Below are 21,014 nucleotides of genomic sequence, written 5' to 3' on the forward strand. Positions count from 1 at the left end.
AACATTATCCAAAACTGTCTCTTAAAAGACTTGATGCTACTAATTGGTATCATATAATTTCATATAAAATATGAATCAGAGCATTCTGACTTAATGGGACCAAATAACAGACTGAAGAATATTTTAAATATCAAACCATGTTAAATCAACCAGGATAAAGAAGTCGCTGTTTTCTTTCCCAATCTTTACAGATAAAAGAAACTAAAGCAAAAGAAATCCCTGTTACACATAATAAAAATACATCTTCATTATTTATCAATAAGTGTAAAAAATTATATGATATTAAGATCAATAAAATCCCCACAGCCATAAATGTTACACATGGAAGACGGTAATAAAGAAAAACCAAACCCTCAGTAAATATCTGCCTTAATAAATACTTCCGGTGACATTAATATTGATTTTATTCACTTTTTCTTCTGTTCATTATCTTATTATTAATAACAAATAAACAAGTATAGAAATTATCTGCATTTTATAAAGATTTTCACACAGAAATAAAAATTCACTCTACTGTTTCTGCTTATTGCAGTAACTAATTAGTCCCACTTTCCCACCATAGGCCTCTAGATTTAAAACACATAAACCCAGTAATATTCCTCTGCATGGATCAGATTCATTTTCATTGTTAGCCACTAGGGGGCGGTTAGTTATTAACCTTCACTGAACCGTCGCTCAGCAGGCGGACCTTTATGTCTGGAGGCAGCCCTCGTCTGATCAGTTCATCTTTAATCTGCAGAACAAAACATGAGATGAATGTGAGATACAGTCAGTGGTGAATTATAAAATATACTGAACAGAATCTGATTAAGGTACAAAAATATGTCTTTTGCATTCCTTGTTCTTGTGCGTGATTTTATACTACTATCGTGTTCGAAATAAAGTTTAATTTCATTTCATTAATATTAAAAATATCAGGATTTAACTGCATCTCTGCAGGTGATCACTTTGGGTTATGATTCGACATTTTGGGTAAATTAGTTTGGGCTGAACTCAAAGTCCAGAACATCACTGACCGCTTTCTCGATTTCATCCTTGTTGTCTTTCAGTGACAGCGTAGTCGAGATCTTCAGCTTCAGAACCGTAAGACGAGCTGGAAGAACAAGAGATCCTGAAAGTAACAGGAAGTAGTTCTTTATACCATGGTATAAAGAACTACTTCCTGTTACTTTCACTCCTGTTTTCATCCTACTTACATGTTTTCGGAGGAGGACTTGTAGGTTCCATGGTGGGTACTGGGATAAAAACAGCAGAAACATCATGAGTTTGGAAAATAACAAATAAAAATAGATTAAAGATGTAAAAGAAAGAAATGACTCACTGTTTCCAACCGTCACAATAACACATCAAAACTCAGACTGGTAGATAGAACTGGAGGCACTGGGGAGATAATTTAGCACAGGAAATCTTAATATCTTACTAAATAACTAATTAGGTGCACATGTGCAATAAATTATGTCACTGTTATCAAACAGACCCAGTATGAATATGGACAACAGTCTAACATTTTATATTCTGAACATAGGATGCACCAGTTTACAAAATGAACTATTAAAAGTTATTTGTGAAAGTTTTTATAATGCAATGAAATAATTTTGTATTGATCCACTTTCCTGTTTAGAGTTAAATAACCTTTTTTGTTTGGTCAATTACATTTACTTGAGTAACTTTTTGGGGGGGAAATAGGAGTATTTTTACTATTCTGTACTTTTTACTTGAGTAATATTATTTTGAAGTATTTTGACTCTTACATGAGTAAAATTTCTGCATTTTCTACCCACTGAATGAAAAACAAACATGTTTTAACCAAAAATTCAAGATGTTTTATCTTCACTGGAGTAAACATGTTGAAGTAGTGCTATTCTGACTTGAGTTAGATTTTTGGGTTCTCTACTGCCTCTGTTTGCAGATGATCTGGTGTTGACTGGTGAAACTGAGATTAAGTAGCAGAAAACGTTTGATATTTTGAGAATACATCATATTTCTGATTCACATTTACCCACTGGGTCTTTGCTAACGACCCAAATGACTCTTGAGTATGAATGTGGATAAATGGCTAACATTTATAAACATCTGAAACCAGGATTTGTTTCCCTGTAAGGAAACAGTTTATCTTTAAATCTTAGTTCCCAACTTGAACACATAATTATTTGCTGCTTTTAGCTCCTTTATATTTTGGGTAAACAGTGTGAAAACATTAAGTTTTGTTTGTTCTCTTTTGTGTATTTTGAAATTATTTATTATTCATCGGATCAGATACTGACGTTGCCTGGACAACAAAACAGATGGGATGGCTTTCTTCATCATCAATGGCAGACGGCGTCCATTTTAGGATGAAATATCCTGAACCAGATGAACTTTTGATCATCTTGATCGGTCCGCTGAACAGGAGCTCAGTGATCCTTTAACACATCAGGAAACACATCAGTCTGTTTGGTTATATGTGCAAAATGCCCTCAGACCAGCCTTAAAATTATATTCAAAATATTTTCAACATGAAAACTTACCTCTGATTAGAAACAATATTTATTTTCTACTCACTCAGACTGAGTCGCCTCTGCTCTGATGTTGATTTCTATCGTCTCAGTAACTTTTATGAAGAACTGAGCTCCATGTTCAGGAGTTGGAGGCAGAAACCTGGGCAGATATTCACCTGCTGTGCAGGACGGAGCTGCAGGATCCACTGGAGCAACGCAGGGAAAAATAATTCAGATAAACTAAAGAAACATATTAAAAATTGTTTGTCTAAGAGACAACTCTGCAGCTTTTCAAATGATGAACACAGTAAAGTAGCACAGGTGCATTTTTGTTTTGTTAGAATTGTAAAAGTCTGATGTCTGTCAATGATATTTATAATTTAAAATTGACAGATACTGAAAGGACACCAAATTAGAAAAATGATTGACTCTATTGTTGCTCTTTGTGAGGTAAAACAAGCTGATTGATGTATGAAATCAAACCTTTGAAAACAAACTGGACAGGGATTCTGCTCATTGAACTGCTGTTGCTTATCGACGCTGTTGAACCAGTGTAACCAGTCAGAGTGATGGTCTGTCTGGGAAAATCCTCCATCATCATCTGAACTCCATATGAACCTTCATCACTGCTGCTGGTTGGACTGAATGATAGAGAACAAGACTGGAAGAGGACAGAGAGAGAAATCAAAGATTTGACATCATCACATTATGGGTTTTATTTGTGTTTTTTGTTCATTCTAATAATATTTGTTCTCATTTCAATTAATTAGCAGATTCTGCATGAGTCATTAATATTCATTCATTAACTGACTGTACCGGTACTTTTTGTATTTTTTTCTCTTTCTCACTCAGTGTACAATTGCTGTCTATCTTGGGCTGTGATGTTGTATAATAAATAAGTATTCCTTCAAAATATAAAAAAAATCTAATCTCTAGAAGAGGAGATAGAACAAATAAAATATCATAATCAGTTCAGGGTTCATTTTAGAGACCTGCTTGTTAGACAAACTTTTTCTGTAAAAGAAAACAAAACTAACAAAGAGTTTGACATAAATCGACAAATTGAGGAATAATGTTTCATTTCAGTCATTTACGGTTAGTTACAGAATCAGTAAATTCTGCTTAGTAACCTTTGAAAACTAGATTTAGTTTTCCTGTAACCCGACACCAATATTTATAACTCACTGATGAGAGACTGAGGACAGGTGGAGGTGTGCAGGTGTGGCACTCCTGGATGTCAACTGCATATCTGCATCCAACATGATCTCCATTAGGGTCAAAGGTCAACAGGTCAATGTTCCTCTGACAGTTTGAGGGAACTCTGAGAGAACCAGAAACACAAACATCATGAAGTCACACCTGAAAACAAACAAATTACTTTATTTGCATCGGGAATCTTCAGGATCTTGACTTGTATTTGTCTGTTCTTTCCATCCTTGTTCGGTTCTTCAGCTTCTGTCTAAACATTGTTTCTATGTAGAACCCGACGGACCCACCGGTGGGTCCGTCGGGTTCTGGAGGTTAACAGAGACTGAAAACTCCAATGGGTTAAGGGTCAAATGGTACCTTTGCTGAGGATGTTTGATTTTAATCTGCTTCAAATTTTAATAACAAAACCTCAAGATTTGATTTAATCTGTGAGTAATTTTAAATGAAAGAGTCAAATCACGAATATTATAAAAAAGCAATGCATTCAGATGTGGACATTTTTTAAATGTTAAAGTTTAAAAACACAGAGCAAAAACAGATATTAAAGGTTTCAGGTACTTTTTGGCATGATATAAAAACTGAATTACCTCAGAACAGGGATGATGCTGGTCTGAGGTGATGAGTTTGTTCTGTTGATGTCGGATCGTTTTCTCAGCTCACGAAGCATCATAGCTTGTACATTTGAAGCGTCGTTTCTGTTGTCTATCCAGGTTCCCACAACCCACCTGTCAGAGAAGATATTAGAAAGCTTTCTGAATTCAAAATTCACAGAAAACATTACAGGACAGCAGACCAGAAAACTGATAGAAAAATGTGTCTCTTCTTGGCAACAACTGAAAATTTTATGTATTTTTGTATGATGTTGAGATTCAGCCACCCAGTCCAGTATGAGGCAAAATCCGCATCTGTCAACTTCTTGGTATCGGTAAACTCTCCCAGACACCATTCAACTCTGATTTCATCGATCTCATTCGTACAGCCAGAACAAGACCATGAATCAGTCTCCTCACATGAGCTGAAGCTCAACTTAAAACGTTCCACAACCTGCAGATCCAAAGTGTGCAGCTGTTAGGTACAATTCAACTTTTTAAAAAAGGAAAATGAAAGAATAAAAGAATCTCAACTTACTGTAAATCTGTCTCCTTGTACGTCTTTAGTGGTGTATGAAAGCACAGCACCGTAATAACCAGATTCTGTCTGGCTGATTATCATCAACAGCAGCAGCACAGAGAGCAACATGATGAATGAATCGGTTCGGCCAAACTAATGTCGGATCATCAGAGACAGGTGACTTTATACAGTCACTGTTCCAGATATGACAGATATATTTTATGGTCCACGTCTACATAATGGACCTCCAAACATCAGATGGTTGGGTAATAACAATCAGACATAAGAAACAAAGGATCTCCAGAAAATGCAGAAGTAATAAATCTTTCATTACACCAAGCAGGAGACACGATTTGCATCCAAAACAAATTCTACTTTTGTTTCAGCCTGAGGTCTTTTATGCTCCTGCAGCTCTGCAGGGTTAAATATTATCTCTCCTGGTCAGTGTGTCTAGGCAAATTAAAGATGCTCGGAAACAGAAGAATAGCAGAGCTGTGGGCACTTCTGGTTTCATCAGATGAAAACAGCATCATGGAAAATCTGACATAAAACAATCATTTTCAGACTCCACTCTGGTTAGTGGTTCATTTTGAGTCATTTATTTATTTATACATCTTCTTTCAAAGAATCTCAATATGATTAATCCATTTTATTTAATGCCCCACTGGTGCTCAGCCCACATGGGTTTATAGACTCTCTACATACAAAACATGCAAAGCAAAATGGCTGCATACGAATCACGAGCTCCACAGAAATACCATTACATTTTCAACTCAACCAGGATAAAGAAGTCGCTGTTTTCTTTCCCAAGCTTCACAGAGAAAAGCAACTAATGCAAAAACGTCCCTATTATACATAGTAAATATCCATCTTCATTATTTATCAATACCTGCAGAAAATGACATGATATTAAGATCAATAAAAACCTCACAGGTATAAATGTTACACATGGAAGATGGTAATAAAGAAAAACCAAACCCTCAGTAAATAACTGCCATAAATATTGATTTTATTCACATTTTTGTCTGTTCATTATCTTATTAGTAACTGATAAACAATCACAATTTATCTTTTTGAAGTATGCATATTTGATATAGATTTTCAAACAGATATAAAATTTCACTTTGCTTTTTCTGATTAATGTCATAACTAAGTTTAGTCCCATTACCCAAGACAACCATAAATTCCTACATTTAAAACAGATAAACCCGGCCATATTTTACTGCATGGATCAGATTCATTCTCATTGTTAGCCACTAGGGGGCGGTTAGTTATTAACCTTCACTGAACCGTCGCTCAGCAGGCGGACCTTTATGTCTGGAGGCAGCCCTCGTCTGATCAGTTCATCTTTAATCTGCAGAACAAAACATGAGATGAATGTGAGATACAGTCAGTGGTGAATTATAAAATATACTGAACAGAATCTGATTAACAATAAAAACAGAATTTGGCATTTGAGTGAAATGTGTTTGTGTTAAAGTCCAGAACATCACTGACCGCTTTCTCGATTTCATCCTTGTTCTCTTTCAGTGACAGCGTAGTCGAGATCTTCAGCTTCAGAACCATAAGACGAGCTGGAAGAACAAGAGATCAATTACTTTCACTCCTGTCTTCATCCTACTTACATGTTTCTGGAGGAGTCGCTATGAAAGGTACTGGGAAAACAGCTTCTCGGCCTTTTGGCTAAGACAGCGGTCCCCTCCTTTGGGTGGTGATAGCGGTAGTCTTTGTGACTTGGCTGTTGCCACTGATTTTGAGGTTCAGTAAATTTAGTCCCTGGGTGAGATATTGACCACTAAGTAGTGGAAAATATCTTTTACCTTTTATTTGTATTTATTGGTGTTTTTTAACTATTTATTGGTTTTAGTAAAGGTTTTAAACCTTTAACTGGTGGTGCCTCCACCATGGCGGCTATCCATGCCGGCATGCGGAGGCACCACAGTGTTCGATTTTTATTTAAGGAAAGAGAAGAAGAAAATAGAGTAACAAGATTGGACTTTTCCAGAAAACTAATCCAACAGGTGCTGAAGTTTCGGCCAGATGACCTGAATTGTATCCTTACCCTGCCTTTCAACAAAGGATATGACGTAAGTTTTTGCTCTGCCGCACTTCTCAAGGATTTTTGGACACGGTTTGAAAATGCTAAGACCCAGTTTTCAGCTTTTGACGTCGAGAAACTGACTGACAACTCCCTGAAAACGGTGATTGTCAGGATGTTCAATGAGACTGTCAGTGCTGAAGATATCTGTATGTGGCTGGGTAGACACTGCACTGTGAGAGGCCAGGCTATGAAGGTGCGGGATGTGGACGGCATCTGGAACTGTGCTTGGCGGGTCCCCATTAAACAATGGGAAGACCCCCAAGGCTTCCAGGGCCTGAAGCATCTCCCCTCAATGATAGTCCTGGGGGAGAACAGAGGCTACATTCACTATCAAGGCCAACCCAAACTGTGTCGGAAGTGCGGCGAGCATGGTCATCTGGCCGAAACTTGTGAGAAAGTTTTCTGTGGCAAATGTCGAGAAGTGGGACACACTTTTGATGAATGTACGAACGGGCGGAAATGTAATTTGTGTGGTGGACAGGATCATTTGTTCAGAGACTGTCCACAATCGTTTGCGAACAAACTGAAAAAAGGAAAAGAGACGGTAACGGAAACGGCTAATGAGCAAGTGGAAGCAGCTGGGTCGGAAAATTCAAATCTCCCGCCAGGTCCTCTGATTGGAGGAGAGGAGGAGAGGGCGGGAAGCGGGGAGGGGAAGGAAGCCCCCCCCCAGACCGAAACATCCAGTGAGGGGGGGGAGATGCTAACCGAAGGCGGAGCTAGCTCGGACTCTGAGGAAGAACAGACGGACAGCAGCGATGATGCCCCCCTCCCCGACGCCCAGCTGGCTAAGAGGCCGGCATCTGAGTCACCTCCCGACCTTACCCCCAAGGTAGGGAAGAGAGGAAGGCTGGAGGAACTCTTCGGTTCTTTCGGAGAGGAATCCAAAGCCTTCCTCGCTGGCTCATCCAATGAGGTCTCGTTCCTAGATTTTGCTCACCAATCAACCCCGAAGGACCCGAACAAGGTAACGGCTTTAGAAAGACGGCCGACACCGAGAGCCCGAAGGGGGAATGGAGCTCCAACCCGACCTGCACCACCATGTGGGAAGGAAGAGCTCTGTTCACAGGACAGTCTCTGAACCCGCCTTGTTTTAAATGACCGCCCGTTTTTTAACATGGTTTAAATTAGTCTTATCTTGTCTTTAATCCTTTAAAATGTCGTACTTGATTTTAGCCATCATACTCATGACTCTCACCTTCTCAACCATCAATGTTAGAAGTGTGAAGTCGCGAGTTAGAGCCCAGAGTGTTTTATCCTTTTTAACCTCCGTACAGTCAGATGTGTTTTTACTACAAGAATGTGCACTCCCGTTTTTAAAGAACTACACCCGGTGGCAGGACTTGTGGCCACGGCCGTCTATATGGAGCGGCTCCAATGAAAATAAAAATGACGGCGTGGCCATTTTAATAAATAACCCGCACATCTTGGTGGAGGGGAGCACCGTGGTGAGAGAGGGACGAGCACTTTTAGCAAATCTGACTTTTAACGGACAGGATTTTAACCTCTTAAATATTTATGGCTTTAATGACAAACAAGACAGGTATGACTTTTTAGACAGAAAAAGATACAGAAAATTAAAAATAAGAGATTCTAGAACCCTAGTAGGTTTTAAACTTTCTCTTATATATGCTTTTATTCGGAAATTTTTAGAACATTTTGGACTGGAAGGAGAGGAGAACAAGATTTTAACTAATCGTTTTATTGTCCCTGTTGTGCAGGACCGGGAACCAGTGACTCCAGTGCGCGGCCTCCTGTATGGAGACGCCTCCACCGTTTGGCGCAACGTGAGCCATCCCGTCCTTCCAAACAAACTCCAGGACCTGTCATGGATGGTGGCTCATGGGATCCTGCCGGTCGGAGCCGTTATGCACTCCCGCGGCATGTCTGCAACGTCCATCTGCCCCCGACCCGGTTGTGGCGCGCCGGAGTCGGTGAGGCACCTGCTGTGGGAGTGCAGTGCTGCTGTGGACCTGTGGGCGAAGGCCGGCTCCTTGCAATTCCCACACTTGCCAGCAAGGGAGGTCCTCCATGGACAGCTAGTGCTGTACGGGGTGAGCCAGCAGAAAACAAAGAAAAAGGACTTTGCTGAGATGTGGCTCACCCTAGCCACCATCAAAGACGCCATTTGGACCTCCAGAAACTTGCTGGTGAGCAGGCGCAGGCAGATGCCCCCCGTGGCTGTGCTCCGGATGGCGGCAGCAAAAAGGACAACATCAAGGGCTGCAGGTGGCGCGCCAAGGACACAGCCACCAAGAAGAATCGCCTGCGCCTCCGTGGACGAAGGAGCCGGCGCTCCACGAGCAGAGGTCCAAGCAGCGGCGGCCTGGCTCTCCGGGTGAGGCAGGAGGGAAGGAGCTTCAGGGCGGGATCCCCTCTGAGCACCAAGCGCTGTCTGGAAGGTCGGGATGGCTCCGGACTTGGGAAGGAGTCACCCCAGTCCTGCTCAACTTTTAACACACAGAGATTTTGTATTTTATAATTCTTGTTCTTAGCTTCTTTTAGCTTAAATTGATGAATTTGTAAGTTTTTAGAAATTTCTGAATAATTGCAACAATGTAATGTTTTTTAAATGTTTACAGTAACAATAAAAATTTTTCGAAAGAAAAAAAAAACTGGGAAAACAGCAGCAGAAACATCATGAGTTCAGGAAATAACAAATGAGAATAAATTAAAGACGTAAAAGAAAGAAATGACTCACAGTTTCTAACCGTCACAATGACACATCGAAGCTCAGACTGGTAGATAGAACTGGAGACACTGGGGAGATAATTTAGCACCAAAACTTTAATATTAAACTCATTTTAAAATGGCCATTAAAATATTTTACAAATAACCATAAAGGAGACATGCAAATTAAATAATTTTTGTGTGTACTTTGAGTGTCTAGGCTTGCAAAAAATGTAATTTATTCTCTCCTGGTGTTGCATAGATATTTTTATATTTGTTATGGGTTATATTTTTCTGTCTGTTAATTTTGCTCTATTGGCTTTAACATTTTTTTGGCGATGATTTCACCACATTTGCTGTGGAACTGCTAAACAAGGCTTCCAACTAATCAGTTCTATGAATCCGCCTTTTTTTTCCACACACTGATTTTGTCGTCCAATTCAGTTATGTCAAAGTTGCAGGTAAACAAGTCAAAATATTCAATTATAGAGTGAATTAATGCAGAGGATTCCTTACATCGCCTCCCAGCATCAGAACCTCTTCAAATGTCTGATTATGTTTTCCTTTTTTCTGTAAAGTTTGTTTTTGGAGATCTTATGGATCACTGCTTCAGAAACTTTCACCAGAATCAAGAGGGATTTTCAGGAAGACATTTTCTATCACTGAAGATGAAAATTATTTTTTTTACATTTGTACTTAAGTGCATTTTAAAACAAGTACTTTATACTTTTATTTAAGTAAAGGAGTTACTATTACTAGATAAGTATCTGTAAGTCTTATGTGGAGAATGTGAAGACTTCTGACACCTTTTCAGATCAGATACTGACGTTGCCTGGACAACAAAACAGACGGGACGGCTTTCATTATCATCATTTTGACTGACAGACGGCGTCCATCTCAGGGTGAAATTTCCTGAACCAGATGAATTCTTGACCATGTTGATCGGTCCGCTGAACAGGAGCTCAGTGATCCTTTAACACACAGGAAACACATCAGTCTGTTTGGTTATATGTGCAAAATGTCCTGAAAACAACCTTATAAATTGTCTTCAAACTTCTCTGATAGCAAAACACAAGTTTGTCTACATCATCCATGCAGGTTTTTATGTTGCTGCAAATTTGATCTTCATCACAACAGTAAAGATCAAATTTCAGATTTTCACCTTCAATTATTTAGAAACTTACCTCTGATTAGAAACAATATTTATTGCTACTCACACAGACTGAGTCGCCTCTGCTCTGATGTTGATTTCTATCATCTCATTAACGTTTATGAAGAACTGAGCTCCATGTTCAGGAGTTGGAGGCAGAAACCTGGGCAGATATTCACCTGCTGTGCAGGACGGAGCTGCAGGATCCACTGGAGCAATGCAGGGAAAAATAATTCAGATGAACTAAAGAAACACATTAATAATGGTTTGTCTAGAGTCTAGACAGATAAGTGGACAGTTAGTTTAAAAGATAAATTCAGTGAAGTTACACAATTGGTTCATCTGATCCGTTTTTATGATAGATGATCTTGTTGCTTTAGATTTCTGAGAAATTTCTGAGAAATGTAAAAGTCTGATGTCCTGTAATAATCTTTAGTTATTGATCAACTTAAAACAAACAAATACTTATTGGCAGTGGTGGGCTGTCAGGGCTAAAAGACAGCTAGCCTTAGGAATTTGAAAAGAAAAAGTGTAAAATGTTTTAATCATATTTAATTTTATCTATAATTTAATTTTTACTCTACAAACGAGTTGCTTATTGTTATTATTGAGGTTTCACTTTAATTTCCTACTTTAACGTGCCTTAAACGCATCTGGTGAGCAGCTCCACCTCAGCTTCAGCTACCCCTTCTTCAAAGATGCTGTGCAACAGGCCTGGTCAACATGCAAGGTCCACAGGCCAAGCTGAAGGTGCAGAGCTTCCCCTGCATCTCCCTCACTGTAGTTAACTTGGTAATTACAAAATGGCAGCCGCATCCGCTTCACCTCCGTTGACCTATTTGCAAACTTGCCTTTTTCAAGAAGCTCTCTTACGGATAAAATAGAAATAACTAAAAATGGAAAATCCATACCATACCTGGATCCACTAACACAGACCAGTAAGAACTTTGTAAGGCATGTTAAAGACTTTATCCATGAGCGCTACGAGTGGCTAACAGCTAGCACTGAGCACAACAACCTGTGGATTTTATTAACAAGTAGTGGGCGAGGGTTACTTTTCTGTTACATTCTCATACAAACTTTACTTTATATTTTTTCTTTTAATTGTTCACGTGCTATTTGAGCAGTTTGGATTAATGTTGAGATTAACAGGGGAAAAGTTTTGCTTAATTGCTGTCTGTTCAATTATGTGCACAAAATATACATTGAAATATTGCTTGATCTGCATTCTTGCTTTACTTGGCGTATTTTTAATTATTTTCATATTATTGGAGGCATGTTGCTTGGTGTGGTGCATAGTTTTTGCATTGTCCTGCAGGGACAAGGTTGACCTGAACCACGCACAGGTTCAGGTCCTGAACCACGCACAGGTTCAGGTCCTGAACCACGCACAGGTTCAGGTCCTGAACCACGCACAGGTTCAGGTCCTGAACCACGCACAGGTTCAGGTCCTGAACCACGCACAGGTTCAGGTCAACCTGTGTATCCAGTACACAGGTCCAATAACGCCACTGGTTATTGAATATTAAATGTATTTGCACCAGTGTTTCTCTTTGTGAGGTAAAACAAGCTGATTGAAACAATAAATCAAACCTTTGAAAACAAACTGGACAGAGATTTGGCTCATGAAGCTGCTGGGGCTCCATGAATACGTTAAACCATCATAACGAGTCATATTGATGGTCTGACTGGGAAAATCCTCCATCACCAGCTGAACTGCATATGAACCTTCATCACTGCTGTTGGTTGGACTGAATGAAAGAGAACAAGACTGGAAGAGGACAGAGAGAGAAAGATTACCAATGTTATATTTAATGTTCTCTGTTATGGATTTATGTTGTTTTTGTTCATACCAACAATATTTTGTTGTTCATACCAACAAAGTTCCAGAGTAATGTTTTATCATTAGTTATTTATAGTTAGTTAAATAATCAGTAAATTTTCCTTAATTACCTTTGAACATTATGCCTTCCTGTAAACTGACACCAACATTTATTACTCACTGATGAGAGACTGAGGACAGACGGTGCTGTGCAGGTGTAGCATTCATAGATACTGGGATTGGATCCATGTCTGCATTTAACATTATCCTCATCAGGGTCAAAGGTCAACAAGTTGATATTCCTCTGACAGTTTGAGGGAACTCTGAGAGAAACAGAGAACAAACATCACAAAGTCACCTGAGAACAAACAATCTGCTCTAATTATTTTATTTACATGATGAATCTTCAGTATCTTGACTGATTTGTATTTCAGTGTTTTTATTCCATTATGTTTTAGTTTATTTTGCTCCATTTATCTCTTTGGTCTCTTTTAAAGATAAAATCAATTCACAGCATTTGGATATTATTTGGAAACTTTTTCTAATCATTAAAGTTTTATGGTTAGCCTTAAAAAAGGACAAAATACCAACAAACTAAACCTACAGTTTATGCTCAACAAAAGACATCTAAAGGTTCCAGGTATTTATTAACATAACATAAAAACTGCCTGATTTACCTCATAACAGGGACGATCGCTGTCTGTGGTGATGAATTCGGTCTGTTGATGTCGGATCGTTTTCTCAGCTCATATGTTATCCTAAATCTCCCAGCTGAAACACCGTTTCTGTTGTTTATCCAGGCTGCAGGATTCCACCTTTAATAGAAGATATTGGGAAGATTTCTGATGTTACTCAGAGTTTCTAAAACACAGAAAACTTTACAGAACAGGAGACCAGAAAATTGACTAGAGATTTAATTCAGTAGGAATTTTAGATTTAGTTACTTCTTGGCAACAACTGAAAAATGTTAGATATGTTTGTATGATGTTGAGATTCAGTTACCAGTCCCAGTAATATTGGAAACTCCAACCAGTAATCTTGTTGGTGTACTCTTTCAGACACCATTCACTGCTGCTTTCATCAATCTTCTTAGTGCAGCACCACCATGAATCAATCTCTCCACATGAGGTGAAGCTCAACTTAAAGCGACGCACAACCTGCAGATTTAAAGTGAAGAGGTGTTGGACAACATACGATTCTTTTAAAATAAGAAAATGAAATAAACTTCAAGAAGTCTGAACTTACTGTAAATCTGTCTCCTTGTACATTTTTAGTGGTGTGGGAAAGAACAGCACCAGTATAACCAGCTTCTGTCCAGCTGACCATCATCAGCAGCAGCAGCACAGAGAGCAACATGATGAATGAATCAATTCTGCTAAACAAAGATCAGATCATCAGGTCACCTTTGTGACAGCTGCTGTCGTAAGAAGCTTTGATTATGCAAACATCTGAAGACCAAAGACGACAAAGTGATGCTTTACAAATATTTAAACGAGTTTGTAGGAGTGAGCTCCTATTTATTTAGTTTTCTCCTTTTTATTTAGGAAGGTAAACTTTTGTCATTTGGTTTATTTACTTTCAAGTTGTAAGTCTTGGTTAATTTTATAATTTTCTTTTGTTTGTAATTTTTGCCCTTATAGCTCAGTTTCCTGTAAAGTTAGTCAAATTTAAAATGATCCAGTTGAAAGAAATGAAATCAGGAAACTATGAGAACTCTTCTGTTTGTTCCTCTTTAGAGTTTTGCTGCAGAGATTTAGATCGAGTGAAAGATAATTATTTTATTGATGAATGTCAGATTTACCTTAGAAAGAAGATAAAAGCACTAAAACCTGCATGTCTTACCTGTTTGGATGTCAATGTTTGTATCTAATAGTATCTAAGTTATAATGTGCATTGATGATTAATTACGTGATGTGAACTAACTTTGTGCACACCAACTTTGTGTTTATTTAAATTATTGATGCAAATGTTGAGCATTGTGGTAGCTCTCATTGTTTGCTATGCAAATAACTAATTAGTATACTGGTAGTCAAATTGGAATAAACCCAACACAGTCTGAGCTAAAGGCTGTCAAATTCTGCCTAGATTATCCCTGCAGGCGTTTATAATGTTTTATAGGTTGGACTTAATGTGTTATTTTATCACAACACTACAGACCAAATTTCAGATTGTTGCCATGAACTATTTCAGATTTTTACTGTCTGTGCAGGATGGAGCTGCAGGATCCAGTGGATCAAAACAAGAAGCAACAGATTTAGAGAAATGGGTCGATGAAATATGGTTTATTTACTGCACAAACAACTCTGTGGCTTTTTCAAAAGATGAATTCAGTAAAGTTACACAGTTGCATATCTCAGCTGTTCTTATAAGAGGAAGGTTTTTGTTTTGTTGCATGTCTGTATTCAGACATTTAAAGGTCAAAGGTCCTTCAATAATCTTTAGTTTTTGTTTAATATTGACAGCTAAATAAGGAACACCAGATATATTTTAAAAAATTGACATTAATGTGAGTTAAAATAAGCTAACTGAAACATTTAATCACATCTTTGAAAAGAAACTGGACAAAGTTTTTGCTCGTGGCTTTTCTGGAGCTACATAAGTGTGTTGAACCAGAACCATCAGTGAGAATGATGGTTCTGGTTCTCTTTAGGAAAGTCATCCATCATCAGCTATACAAAAATATTTAATAAAGATAGATTCATCTTTCATTTTCAATCAGTTTATCAGCATGTTTGCTCAGCAGCTGTTGGTAAGTAAATAAGCAAATGTAATTCAGATAATTTATTTCACAGAAAATACAAATAAAAACCATCACTTCCTTTAAAATGTAAATATTAAAACATGATTAAAAGTTCAAAAATAGTCAGGATATTAAAATGAACCAGTGCAAAGACAGGAGAACAGGAAAACATGAGCTCTTCTGTTTGTTTCCGTTTTGCTGCAGAGATTTGGATCAAGTGACAGAGATAATTTTTTATTGATGGTCAGAATTACCTTAGAAAGAAGATAAAATCACTAAAAACTTGTTTCTTACATGTTTGCCTGTCAATGTCTGCATGTAACAGTAAATTAAAATGTGCATTGATGATTAATTACGTGATGAGAACAAATTTTGTGCACACCAACTTTGTGTTTATTTAAATTATTGACGCAAATGTTGAGCTTTGTGGTAGCTCTCATTGTTTGCCTTGCAAATAGCTAATTAGCATAGTGCTAGCCTTTCGCTCACACTGAGTTACATCTTGCATGGTAATGTTGCAGCCTGGGGTGGATTTTCTTTAAGGTCGTGAAAACAAATAGGGGATGTTAAAGTGAAATAAACCAGCAACGCCACCTGGAATAATAATCCAGGGAAATTGAACTGTAATAAGGACACACGTAATTTCTGCTGGAAGAAAGAGACAAGATTCAAAAAGCTCTAGAAAATGTATTGAAGTTCAGTATTTAAAAGCACTTACCAAATGGCAATGTGCTAAAACAGAAAGGTTAAGACACGGTGAATGTGGTTCAACAAAATTGTTGGTTGAAGTAAAATATTTAAATCTCAACAGAGAACGAGGTTTACCACTGGGGGACGTCGTGAGGGAAAGGGATCACCATGGACACGATGAAAACACAGCAACCAAAGAAAGGTGCTCCGACAAAATAAACACACTTAGACACCACCACCACAGGAGCCTCAATCCCTGACATAAATAAACAAAATAAAACAACCTGAATGAAACAGTGGACTCACAGTATTACTAAATATAATATTGCACTTAGTTCATATAAGAGGTGCAGTAAACGACGCAGCCAGCAGGGGAAGAGTTGATATTTTAAAATGTTTTCCATAGGCAAAACAGCAGCAAACATCCCAGAGTGAAAACTGGTAGAAAGGCTCATCAGGCACTTAAAGTGAAACAGACTATTAGTGAAGTAAGTCAAGTTTATTTATAAAGCGCTTTTTACAGACATAAAATCACAAAGCGCTGTACAACATAAATCATATAAAGCATAAAACCAACATAGGAACCACATTAAAATCAAGAAATAACAGCCTGGGAAAATAAAAATGTTTTTAGTTGTTTGTTTAAAAGCCTCCACAGAGTCAGCAAAACGGAGCTGCAAGGGTTAACCGTTCCACAGCCACAGGGCCTCCAGCACAACATCCAACACAGCATCCAACACAACATCCAACACAACATCCAACACATCAGTGCAGTTACACATTTTACATCATCTCAATTTAATTGTCAAAATCACATCTATAATCTCTTTAGCTTCTCTGATTTAGCATTAAAACAATATTAATACAAGTATATTGCTTTGGTTTTATTCAATTACTCAAAGTGATAAAGATTAATTTAAATGTACAAGAAGTAAAACCCAGTAATATTCCTCTGCATGGATTAGATTCATTCTCATTGTTAGCCACTAGGGGGCGGCCGTTTCTTTAACCTTCACTGAACCGTCGCTCAGCAGGCGGACCTTTATGTCTGGAGGCAGCCCTCGTCTGATCAGTTCATCTTTAATCTGTAGAACAAAACATGAGATGAATGTGAGATACAGTCAGTGGTGAATTATAAAATATACTGAACAGAATCTGATTAACATTAAAAACATCAACAGCAGAATTTAACTGCATCTCTGCAGGTGATCACTTTGGGTTTGATTTGACATTTGAGTGAAATGAGTTTGGATTAAACTCAAAGTCCAGAACATCACTGACCGCTTTCTCGATTTTATCTTTATTGTCTTTCAGTGACAGCGTAGTCGAGATCTTCAGCTTCAGAACCGTAAGATGAGCTGGAAGAACAAGAGATCAACATGGTATAAAGAACAACTTCCTGTTACTTTCACTCCTGTTTTCATCCTACTTACATGTTTTAGGAGGATGACTTGTAGATGTCAGAAGAACAGTCGTTAAATTCAAAGTTGTTGCTAAGGTAACAGAAACATGAGTTCAGGACAAGCAGCAAAAATAAATCAAAGAAAAACAAATAAAGAATTGGTTCATCATCCGACTTACATGTGTTGACAGGACTAGTGGTTGTCAAAGGGACGGTTGTTGCAGCAACAGGTGTAGAAGTCACATCTGGTGCAGAGATATCAACAGCAGAAGCAGGGAGTTCAGGAAATAAAAGGTCAGATCAAATCAAAAAACAAAATGAAAGATTGACTCACCGTTTCCAACCGTCACAATGACACATCCCAGCTCAGACTGGTAGATAGAACTGGAGGCACTGGGGAGATAATTTAGCACATAGGTTTTCATATTAAACTCTTTCTGAAATGAGCATCAAATAATATTTGAAATAACCTTAAAGGGTCAGGTCAGATAACATACAGCTATTGTACATCTTTTTGTGTTTATCTTTCTACAGCAACAGGAAAAGCTTTCGTTTTTATGTTTATTTATGCACAACAGAAGTCAGTTACACAATTTCATCTGCAGACTTCAAATTCATCAATGTTTTTAAATTCATCATAAAAACCTAAAATCCTCAGTGAGAGATTTTTACTCCAGACCCAGAACTTGGACTATCTTTCACTTTGAGTCACACAGCGCAGGATATTTATTTGAGCTTGAGATGGGCAGTGATAATGTTTATACCGACTTCTACTCACCGCCACTTGATTACATACACCTGTCCAAAGGTTCATTAACGCAAATGTTGAATTAGCCAATCACAAGGCAGCAACTACCTCATTTCTGTATTTAGAAATTAGTTATTGATTAGTTTAAAATAATAGTTATTGGATACTAAATTTATTGACACCAGTGTTGCTCTTTGGCAGTAAGACAGCCTGACTGAAACATGAAATCACACCTTTGAAAACAAACTGGACAGGGATTTCGCTGAAGTGGTAGCTGGGGCTCGGTGAATATGTTGAACCATCGTAACCAGTCAGAGTGATGGTCTGTCTGGGAAAATCACCAGCTGAACTGCATATGAACCTTCATCACTGCTGTTGGTTGGACTGAATGATAGAGAACAAGACTGGAAGAGGACAGAGAGAGAATATGTTATATTTGTTGTGTTTTTGTTCATATCAAGAGTAATTTTTCATCATTAGTCATTTATAGTCATTAAATAATCAGTAAATTCTGTTTTTATTACCTGTAAACATTTTCTATTGTATTCCTGTAACCTGACACCAACATTTATTACTCACTGATGAGAGACTGAGGACAGACAGAGGTGTTGCAGGTGTGGCACTCTGACGAAGAGGTTGCATGTCTGCATTCAACATTATCTCCATCAAGGTCAAAGGTCAACAAGTTGATATTCCTCTGACAGTTTTGAAGGAATTCTGCCATGATGTGGTGGTGTTGGTGGTGAGGCAGACGCTTGAGACCCAGGTTGAAATGAGATGATGGTGTTTAATAACGAAAATCCAAGAATACACAGTCCAAACAAAATCCAAAACAGTCCGAAAACTTGGCAGCACAGTTGAGCTGAAGACTAGGGCTCAGCACTGGTGGCAACAGGAAACACGAGGGGACAGAACGACGGGCTAGACAGATTAACGCTTGCAAACGACAAGGAGACGCAGAGACGCAGAGACACAGGTGACATTAAATACACAGGAGGTAATAAGGGAACGAGACACACCTGGGAACAATCAAGGGGAAGACAGGACAACATGGAAACTCAAGATAAATACATAGAAAAACACAGATCCTGACAAATTCTGAGAGAAACAGAAAACAAACATCACAAAGTCACCTGAGAACAAACAATCTGCTCAAATTACCTTATCTTAAATTTACGCACAACCTGTAAATTTAAGGTGAGGAGCTTTTGGATATTTTTTTTAAAAGAAAAACTAAATAAACTTCAAGAAGTCTGAACTTACTGTAAATCTGTCTCCTTGTACATCTTTAGTGGTGTATGAAAGCACAGTGCCATAATAAGCAGCTTCTGTATGGCTTATTATCACCAGCAGCAGCACAGAGAGCAACATGATGAACGAGTCAGTTCTGCTAAACAAAGATCGGATCATCAGGTAACCTTTGTGACGGCTGCTGTCGTAAGAAGCTTTGATTATGCAAACATCTAAAGACCGGAGACGACAACGTGATGCTTTGCAAATATTTAAAAGAGTTTGTAGGAGAGAGCTGCTATTTATTTTTGCACATAGTTTTCTCTTCATTTTATTTAGGAAGGTAAACCTTCATCATTTGGTTTATATACGTTCAAATAGTAAGTCTTAGTTAATTTTAACAGTTTTCTTTTGTTTGTTATTTTCAGCATTAAAGCTCACTCTCCTATTGTTGCAACATCTCATGTCAAATACATTTTAAATAAAAAACATCATAAGATGTTTAGAGCCAGGATGGCCACACCTTGACAGTTCATAACACTTTATACCCTCCTTATTCTGTTCACTGGTTTTATGGACTGCATTTACATTTGATCAGACAAACATTTATTTTAAAAAGATAACGTTTTCTTTGCAAACTGTGAGAAACAATAAATCTATTTTTAGTTTCCTACAGGGTTAATTATTAATCTCTTCTGGACAGTTTTTGTGTCTCAGTGGATTTTTAGTGCCACTGATATAAGCTGAGCATTCCCTCCGAATACAAACATAAAGTTTACTAAATCTCTAAAACTGCCATGTAAAGTATTTGGTGTATATTTCACAAAAAAACAAACAAAAATCAATATTTTTTTAAAAATTGATAGTTTTTTTCTTCTTATTCTCCCATTTTTGCCGTGGTTCATCATATATTGAAGTCAGCTGATCTGTTACACCAGATGTTTGCTAATTGCTGCTGGCTAGTCTGAAGGAGCTGAGTGGGGGAGGGCTGCTCCATGGGGTCTAAGCTTTGAAGCTTGGAAACTGCAGCTCTAAGGAGGGGATGTACCTCAAAGGCAGGGTTGGGTCCCTCTAGGCGTTATGAAAAGCTGAATGGTTGCCATGGAGATTAAAGGATTTAAATGTGCATGAAAGAATCAAAGCAACACTCCAGTTGTGTTTTAGACAAGGGGAAAACATCATAACATGATGTAAAGCTGAAAAAGGTCAACTTATAAAATACTTTCTCTTTGTTGATGATTTATTTTTTTACTTTCCATTAAAAATTATTTTTTACCTCTTTTGGTATAATTTCTTTCATCATATTATATCCTCACATGTACAAATTTGAAAGTTAGTCAGGATTTAAAACTGAATCAGTTGAAAGAAATGAAAACAGGAAAATATGAGAGCTCTTCTGTTTGTTTCTCTTTAGAGTCTTGCTGCAGAGATTTGGATCAAGTGACAGAAATCATTTTTTATTGATGAAGGTCAGAATTACCTTAGAAAGGAGATAAAAGCACTAAAACCTCGTCTCTTATCTGCTTGGATGTTAATGTCTACATGTAACAGTAAATTACAATGTGGTTTGAGGATTAATTACCTGATGTGAACTAACTTTGTGCAAACAAACTTTGTGTTTATTTAAATTATTGATGTAAATGTTGAGCATTGTGGTAGCTCGCA

The 21,014-nt window shown here is 37.9% G+C and overlaps 2 protein-coding genes across 6 annotated transcripts in view; both read right to left on the reverse strand.

The window, feature by feature from the left end:
• Positions 1–620: 620 nt before the first annotated feature.
• LOC111610793 lies at positions 621–4,935 on the reverse strand. 2 transcript variants are annotated; one of them, XM_023345721.1, is made up of 11 exons: positions 4,815–4,935; positions 4,564–4,730; positions 4,274–4,411; positions 3,663–3,798; positions 2,961–3,138; positions 2,542–2,683; positions 2,265–2,402; positions 1,322–1,380; positions 1,197–1,235; positions 1,017–1,093; positions 621–733 (listed from the first exon to the last, which is right to left on the reverse strand). In XM_023345721.1, the coding sequence occupies exons 1-8, from the start codon at positions 4,923–4,925 to the stop codon at positions 1,347–1,349; spliced, it is 1,044 nt and encodes a 347-aa protein (XP_023201489.1). In that variant the 5' UTR covers positions 4,926–4,935; the 3' UTR covers positions 621–733; positions 1,017–1,093; positions 1,197–1,235; positions 1,322–1,346. The 2 variants fall into 2 exon arrangements, with proteins under 2 accessions (XP_023201489.1, XP_023201490.1); XM_023345722.1 differs by having other exon boundaries at positions 1,017–1,111.
• A 781-nt stretch (positions 4,936–5,716) lies between these two features.
• Positions 5,717–21,014, reverse strand: part of LOC111610785 — a 37,793-nt gene continuing 22,495 nt past the window's right edge. For all 4 annotated transcript variants that reach the window (XM_023345703.1, XM_023345705.1, XM_023345702.1 and 1 more), the window contains 2 exons: positions 16,980–17,054; positions 5,717–6,075 (listed from right to left, as the gene is read on the reverse strand). In XM_023345703.1, coding sequence (XP_023201471.1) covers positions 6,064–6,075; positions 16,980–17,054 — 87 coding nt within the window. In that variant the 3' untranslated portion in view covers positions 5,717–6,063. The remainder of the gene's footprint in view (positions 6,076–16,979; positions 17,055–21,014) is intronic.

The sequence above is a fragment of the Xiphophorus maculatus genome, chromosome 14 (genome assembly GCF_002775205.1).
Source record: "Xiphophorus maculatus strain JP 163 A chromosome 14, X_maculatus-5.0-male, whole genome shotgun sequence".
In the NCBI taxonomy this organism is placed as follows: domain Eukaryota; kingdom Metazoa; phylum Chordata; class Actinopteri; order Cyprinodontiformes; family Poeciliidae; genus Xiphophorus; species Xiphophorus maculatus.